General features: G+C 41.1%; 1 protein-coding gene across 1 annotated transcript; it reads right to left on the bottom strand.

The window, feature by feature from the left end:
- Positions 1-1,876: 1,876 nt before the first annotated feature.
- LOC112075156 (zinc finger protein 180-like) lies at positions 1,877-3,479 on the bottom strand (the record flags this gene model as incomplete). Its single annotated transcript, XM_070440785.1, has 2 exons — positions 1,877-1,892; positions 1,923-3,479. A coding segment is annotated over one exon (996 nt), but the record flags the coding sequence as incomplete, so codon positions are not given.
- Between the last annotated feature and the right edge of the window lie 5,386 nt (positions 3,480-8,865).

Below are 8,865 nucleotides of genomic sequence, written 5' to 3'. Positions count from 1 at the left end.
TGCAAGTTCATACATTTACATCTTTCAATACTTCTAAAATGGGGTGCAGGTTTAATACAATTACAGGTGCACCCTTACTATCTTATACTATATATTAAATGTCTTAACTAGTAAACACAGATTCTAGTTTTCATCCAGTTCACAGATAGCTGACTGGCCCTGTTTACACCTCCAAGGTGCCCCCATCACATAGGAATACACACTCAGAGCCTCCTGGCCCTGTTTACACCTCCACACAGGAATACACACTCAGAGCCTCCAAGGCTTTTCTAAAAACTCAACTTGTTTAACACTCACCTTTATCTTTTTTTAAACTACGTTCGAGATTGGTATCCACTCGGCTCGCTGCCTCTCAGATCAAAGGTGGGTCCATCTGCTCCGTTCCCGAGTGTGCGTCTCCTGAGATTCCCAAGTTTGAGATCCAACCATGCACCATTTACCCAGGTCATCAGAGCGGTCACCAAGTGAAAGATTCACATCCCCATCACCAAAATGTGTGGTTAAGTTTCTCTCTCATTGATAAATCAGAGAAAACTTATCAACAAGTCAGAGTTATTCTTAAAACTAAACTCTTTATTACTATTAAAGGAGCAAGATATACAATCACAATATAAGTTGAGAAATCAATGAGTGCTCTACGATAATTGATGGCTGGTCGAAAAATCACCCCCAGATATTATTGTGAGAGCCACGAGAAAAAGTACAAATCTTTTCTACAGCCAAGATACACCCCTTTTCAAACTACATACGACAACAACAGCTGTATAGAACGGGTCACAATTGTTAAGATTTGTATGAAAGTATACTTAAAATTCTTCAGCAGACCAGTATCTGCTGTAAAACAGTAACTCTTTTGTAGAGACCAGGTCTGGCCCTGGAGGTCTCTTCCCGGGTACCATAGTAGAACAGAAACATTAACTCATCCTCTGGAATTGCGTCTCTTTAGGTTTTATCACCCAAAATACATTGTAAAATCTCCATGTCAGTGTTTATCACCCAAGAGGCCCATCCCGAGCTAGACACACAGACACAATAGTCTAAGAACCCTCTATTCTGTTGCATTAAAACAACCATTTGATGCAATAAAAATATTCTAACATAATCTTTGCATTTTGCTCTCAGTGTCCACTGAAAGTTTGACTAGTAACAACAACTGGGACACTAAAAGACACCCACATGAGAATTCCCACTAAATCTGCCCAAGAAGAGGGAAACAAAAGAAACACCCACACCAACGTACAACAGGGAAGGCAAACACAAAAAGGTGGCAGCAACTAAGGTGTTGACTCTCCACATCTATCAAGACAACTGGAGCACTGGGCCAGACACTCTTAAATAGCAACCTGGACCAGCTCAGGTAACACCTTCCCACTAAAACGAGCATGGACAAGCCAGGCACAGGCTGTAACACATACTGACTAACGAAGGGGACACCAACTGTTCCTACGTGCTGGCTTACGTCTATGCATACGTCTAACGAGCTATACGTGCTAAAGTCCAACCTCAAAGCATAAAATGGAAAAACCAAAGTCCTGCTAACACCTTCCCCTTAGGACAACAAATATATTTTATATTCTATGACTCAATTTATTTAGGCATTCGTTAATAAAAGTTGATTTATAGACCGATTATTATACTGCGTCCATGTGTATAGGGCTGCAAGTAGGGTTGAAATTCTAAATCAGTTTTTCTTTTCAACTTTCAACTAAAACCAAACTTGATATTATGTACGTCGGGCATTATCTTATTTTCAACGACATTTGCTCGGGGGATATCCCCAATGTCACAGTAAACGTGTCCAAATACAAATATCCAAATGCAGAAACAGTTTGTGATAAATTGAAAACCTAAATGTAAAATGTACTATATACACAAACATCTGCCACACTAATCTTATTAAGTATTTTCAATAATCATATTACTTATATTTATTTAAACAAGCTCCTTATAAACTGCACAAGCACCAGAAACGCTGTTGTTTTGACAAGTAGCAATAAATCAATGAATTCAATTAGGGGGGACATCAGGTTGTATGTGCTGTTGAAACTAACACAACTAAAAAAAACACATGGAAATGGGAGATATATTTTACCTCACTGGTTAGAGGACAACCTGCAGAAGACAGTCAGCTACATTTTGGAGTGATGCATTTAAATCTAGGGGTCGCTAAACAAAGGAACATAACACTTATGTCATCACTCAACAATATCATGTTGAAATCAATTGTGTGACAGAAGGGAGATGAGGTTGCACGTCCTGTTAAAACTAACAGCTCAAAAACGACACAGAATCTGGGAGTCATGTGTACATCCCTGGTTAGAGGACAATTTGTAGAAAACATCTTGCTACATTTTGAAGTGTTGCATTTTGATTAAAGTGGGTAACCAACGTGGGAAGTGTAACAGGGACAAATGTTTAGGCTTCTACATTGACATTATTTAATTGATATCATGAAACAACTATGTTTAATCAGAGATCTTTTATCAGAGTATCTCTTCCCCTGTGTGTGTCCGCTTGTGTATATTCAGGCTTTTTGGCCAAGTAAAACTCTTCCCACATTGATCACAGCTATATGGTTTCTCTCCTGTGTGTGTTCTATGGTGTATAGTTAGATAGCGAGAAGAAGAAAAACTCTTCCCACATTGATCACAGCTATAAGGTTTCTCTCCTGTGTGTGTTCTTTGGTGTATAGTTAGATAGCTAGAAGAAGAAAACCTCTTCCTACATTGATCACAGCTATAAGGTTTCTCTCCTGTGTGTGTTCTCTGGTGTATAGTTAGATAGCTAGGAGTAGAAAAACTCTTCCCACATTGATCACAGCACGGATTATCTCCTGTGTGTGTTCTCTGGTGTATAGTTAGATTGCTAGATGTAGTGAAACTCTTCCCACATTGATCACAGCTATATGGTTTCTCTCCTGTGTGTGTTCTCTGGTGTGTAGTCAGATGGCTAGATTTAGCAAAACTCTTCCCACATTGATCACAGCTATATGGTTTCTCTCCTGTGTGTGTTCTCTGGTGTGCAGTCAGATGGCTAGATTTAGCAAAACTCTTCCCACATTGATCACAGCCATATGGTTTCTCTCCTGTGTGTGTTCTCTGGTGTACAGTCAGGTGGCTAGATGTAGTAAAACTCTTCCCACATTGAGCACAGCCATATGGTTTCTCTCCTTTGTGTGTTCTCTGGTGTACAGTCAGAGAGCTAGATATAGTAAAACTCTTCCCACATTGATCACAGCTATAAGGTTTCTCTCTTGTGTGTGTTCTCTGGTGTATTTTAAGTTCTGATGAAGATTTGCAACATTTCCCACAGTCAGAGCAGCAGTGAGATTTCTTCCCTGTGGGTCTCTGCTGGTGTTTCTTGAGGAGTTCTGATCTGGAGAGACTCTCTGCCTTGTCAGCATCATGAGGCTGTTGAGGCTCCCCAGAGATTCCACGATAGTCACATCTCTCTCCTGTGTGAACAACAAAGTCAGAAGGTTAAAGGGCCACAACAGCAGAACTCCACTGTTTATTTGAGGTAAACGGTGATGCCCAGAGGTCTGTTAAATTATTTTACAATTGTCTTAAGACAGTCAAACTCTAAGCAGTGTGCCAGACAACCTTTGATCTCCAAAAAAAGGCCCCTACGAGGGCGATGCACACACAATTTGATTGCAGAAACACCTCCCTGCTAATGAAGAAATCACTAGTTATGGATGTAGTATATCTGCTAATGAGGAAACCACTAGTTATGGATGTAGTATATCTGGTAATGAGGAAACCACTAGTTATGGATGTAGTATATCTGCCTGGAACAAAAATGGTGAGCAAAGATTTTAGTTTTCCACAATGTATTCTGAATATTACAGCGCATAATCAGCGCAAGATCAGGAGTGCTACTGAAGGAAACTCACATTAAGTTCTGTGTCTATTCACTAATTCACCACCGTGTGGGAAAACGCAGGGGAGTTCTCATAGGCTGACAGCAAAAATAGCCTCCATTTTTACAGTGAATATGAGTGCATTACACTTACTTGGATTACAACTGTTAGGCTCGTTTGAATCTCCTGCTTAATATGTTTTGTGTTATTGTCGCAAATCAACTGCTTATACTTATAAAACACTCAACCAGTAAAACTCTTTAGCTAGCTTTGCCATCAGCCTGAAACTGAGGGTTTGTACATTAAGTGTTTAACAAATTGGCCCATAACTTCCCTAACAACAACATAGACCTACTGTCAGATCCATAACTTCACCTAACAACAACATAGACCTACTGTAGACCCATAACGTCACCTAACAACAACATAGACCTACTGTAGGACCATAACTTCACCTAACAACAAAACATAGACCTACTGTAGGACCATAACTTCACCTAACAACAACATAGACATAGGACTATATATAATTTAATATTTCAGGTGAAACATGGAAACTTAAATGTCTTTGTCATGACATTTCATAACCTGATCACCAGATAATTTTGTGAATAATCCCACTAGGCTACTCTGTAATGTGATTACTCGTAATGTGATGTCATTCTAAATGTCCTGAATAACAAAATAGCTAAGTATCTCTCGTGTCCAACATCCAGGTCAAGTGCAGGCGCGAAATTCAAAAGATATTCTTTAAAATATTTAACTTTCACACATTAACAAGTCCAATACAGCAAATGAAAGATACACATCTTGTGATCCAGCCAACATGTCCGATTTTTTTAATGTTTACAGCGAAAACACCACGTATATTTATGTAGCTCACCACCAAATACAAAAAGCACAGACATTTTCAACACAGGTAGCTTGCACAAAACCAACCTAACTAACCAAGAACCAACCAAACTAACAAAGAAACAACTTCATCAGATGACAGTCTTATAACAAGTTATACAATAAATCTAGTTTTGTCGAAAAATGTGCATATTTGAGGTATAAATCATAGTTTTACATTGCAGCTACAATCGGAAATAGCACCGAAGCAGCTAGAACAATTACAGAGACCAAATTGAAATACCTAAATACTCATCATAAACATTTTGAAAAATACCTGGTGTACAGCAAATTAAAGACAAACATCTTGTGAATCCAGCCAATATTTCCGAAAACACATATAGCATTATATTAGCTTACCACAATAGCCAAAACACAAGCCATTTACCAGCAGCAAAAGTTAGCGATCGTAACAAACCAGCAAAAATATATAATTTTTGACTAACCTTGATAAGCTTCATCAGATGACAGTCCTATAACATCAGGTTATACATACACTTATGTTTTGTTCGAAAATGTGCATATTTAGAGCTGAAATCAGTGGTTATACATTGTGCTAACGTAGCATATTTTCCCAGAATGTCCGGATATTTTTATGACACTCACCTATTCTGACCAAATAACTATTCATAAACGTTACAAAAAATACATGTTGTATAGGAAATGATAGATACACTAGTTTTAATGCAATCGCCGTGTTAGAATTCTAAAAATAACTTCATTACGACATCCAGCTTACGTTATAGCGAAAGAGTGCCCAAAATCTGGGCGCAAACTATTAGTAAACATGTTCCGACAGATATATGTAATAGCATCATAAATGGGTCCTACTTTTGATGATCTTCCATCAGAATGTTGTACAGGGGGCCTTTGTCGGAACAATCGTGTTTGGTTTTAGAATGTCCTCTTCTCCGGTCAATTAGCACGGAAAGCTAGCAAAGTGGCCCGAAGCTCTCCTTCGTGAACAAATGCAGACAACGCAACACGCCTAACGTCCCGAAAAAATTCCAATAATCTAATAAAACTATATTGAAAAAATATACTTTACGATGATATTGTCACAATTATCAAATAAAATCAAAGCCGGAGATAGTAGCCGTCATAACGACAGCTTTTCAGAAGGCAACCCCGGTACTTTCTCGCCTTCCTGAAAACAGGAAATGGTGACACGTCATGCCAAGAGCTCTTATTCGACCTCAGATCAAGTTATACACTCCATTTCTTCTCTCACTCCCTATTGACATCTAGTGAAGGCGTATGAAGTGCATGTATACTAATACATATCAAGCAAATTAATAGGGATGCCCTAAACAGAGCATCGATTTCAGATTTCCACTTCCTGTCAGGAAGTTTGCTGCAAAATGAGTTCTGTTTTACTCACAGATATAATTCAAACGGTTTTAGAAACTAGAGAGTGTTTTCTATCCAATAGTAATAATAATATGCATATTGTACGAGCAAGAATTGAGTACGAGGCCGTTTGAAATGGGCACCTTTTATCCAGGCTACTCAATACTGCCCTGCAGCCCAAAGAAGTTAATGACAAGCTATGACAAGCTTAACGTTATGACTATAATACTGTTCCCTGAGGAGGGAAACGAGTACAACATACTATGGGAAATAGAATCATTCCATGCCGACCCAAACGGATACTAAATGAAACGGCCACTGGCAGACCACCCAGACCGTGCAAGATGGCGCCTACAGAGATGGTCGCCTCGCTTCAGGTCCTTAGAAAACTATGCAGTTATTTGTTGTTTTATGTATTTTATGTTTTATGTATTATTATTATCGCAGGAGAGGTAGACTGACGGCCTACTACTGTCAGACTCAGAAGGCGAGCATACCATTCACCGCTTCTGAGCATATTACCAATGTCCAATCTCTAGACAACAAGGTTGCCGAGGTTCCAAGGTAGCCAAAATTAGGGCACGAGTTTCCTTCCAGAGAGACATCAGAGATTGTAACATTCTCTGTTTCACAGAAACATGGCTCACTCAGGATACGTTGTCAGAGTTGGTACAGCCACCCGGTTTCTTCATGCATGACAGAAACAAACATTTCTCTGGCAAGAAGAAGGGCGGGGTGTATGCCTTATGATTAACAACTCGTGTGTAATCATAACAACATACATAAACTCAAGTCCTTTTGTTCACCTGACCTAGAATTCCTTACAATCAAATGCCGACGCGATTATCTTCCAAGAGAATTCTCTTCGATTATAGTCATATATTATAGTATACCCCCCCCAAGCAGATACCTCGTCAACCATGAAAGAACTTCACTGGACTCTATGTAAACTGGAAACCATACATCCCGAGGCTGCATTTATTGTAGCTGGAAATTTAACAAAGCTAACCTGAGAACAAGCCTTCCTAAATTCTATCAGCATATCAACTGCACGACTCGAGCTGCTAGCATTCTGGATCACTCTAACTTCCGTGATGCATAGAAAGAAATTAAACAACTTCTTTGCTCGCTTTGAGGACAATACAGTGCCACCGACACGGCCCGCTACCATAGACTGTGGGCTCTCCTTCTACGTGGCCGACGTGAGTAAAATATTTAAACGTGTTAACCCTCGCAGGGCTACCCGCCCAGACAGCATCCCTCGCCGCGTCTTCAGAGCATTCATAGACCAGCTGGCTGGTGTGTTTACGGACATATTCAATCAATCCCTATCCCAGTCTGCTGTCCCCACATGCTTCAAGATGGCCACCATTATTCCTGTTCCAAGAAGGCTAAGAACTAAATGACTATCGCCCCGTTGCACTCACTTCTGTCATCATGAAGCGCTTTGAGAGACTAGTCAAGGAGCATATCACCACCCTACCCGATACCCTAGACCCACTCCAATTTGCTTACCGCCCCAATAGGTTCACTGATGATGCAATCGCCATCGCACAATCTGGACAAGAGGAATACCTATGAAAGAATGCTGTTCATTGACTACAGCTCAGAATTTAACACCATAGTCCCCTTCAAACTCGTCATTAAGCTCGAGACCTTGGGTCTCGACCCCGCCCTGTGCAATTGGGTCCTGGACTTTGAAAGGCTGCCCCCAGGTGGCGAAGGTAGGAAACAATATCTCCACCCCGCTGATCCTCAACACTGGGTCCCACAAGGGTGCGTTCTGAGCCCTCTCCTGTACTCCCTGTTCACCCATGACTGCGTGGCCATGCACGCCTCCAACTCAATCATCAAGTTGGCAGACAACGCTACAGTGGTCGGCTTGATTACCAACAACGACGAGACGACCTACAGGGAAGAGGTGAGGGCACTCGGAGTGTGGTGTCAGGAAAATAACCTCTCACTCAACATCAACGAAACAAAGGAGATGATCGTGGACTTCAGGAAACTGCAGAGGGAGCACCCCCCCATCCACATCGACGGGTCAGTAGTGGAGAAGGTGGAACGTTTTTAGTTCCTCGGCGTACACATCACAGACAAACTGAAATGGTCCACCCACACAGACAGTGTGGTGAAGAAGCCGCAACAGCGACTCTTCAACCTCAGGAGGCTGAAGAAATTTGTCTTGTCACCGAACACACTCACAAACTTTTATAGACGCACAATCGAGAGCATCCTGTCAGGCTGTATCAACGCCTGGTATGGCAACTGCACCGCCCACAACCGCAAGACCCTCCAGAGGGTGGTCCGGTCTGCACAACGCATCACCGGGGAAAACTACCTGCTCTCCGGGACACCTACACCCCTCGATGTCACAGGAAGGCCAAAAAAGATCATCAAGGACAACAACCAGCCGAGCCACTGCCTGTTCACACCGCTATCATCCAGAAGGCGAGGTCAGTACAGTTGCATCAAAGCTGGGACCGAGAGACTGAAAAAACAGCTTCTATCTCAAGGCCATCAGACTGTTAAACAGCCATCACTAACATAGAGAGGCTGCTGCCAACATACAGACTCAATCTCTGGCCACTTTAATAAATGGACTTAATAAAAGGTATCTCTAGTCACTTTAAATAACGCAACTTTAATAATGTTCACATATGCTACATTATCCTCATATGTATATACTCGTATGTATATCCAGTATTCTATACCATCTACTGCATCTGCCTATGATGCACGGCCATCGCTCATCCATGTAT

Source organism: Salvelinus sp. IW2-2015, unplaced genomic scaffold (assembly GCF_002910315.2).
Source record: "Salvelinus sp. IW2-2015 unplaced genomic scaffold, ASM291031v2 Un_scaffold3006, whole genome shotgun sequence".
NCBI lineage: Eukaryota > Metazoa > Chordata > Actinopteri > Salmoniformes > Salmonidae > Salvelinus > Salvelinus sp. IW2-2015.
This window is presented reverse-complemented; position numbering and strand designations above follow the sequence as displayed.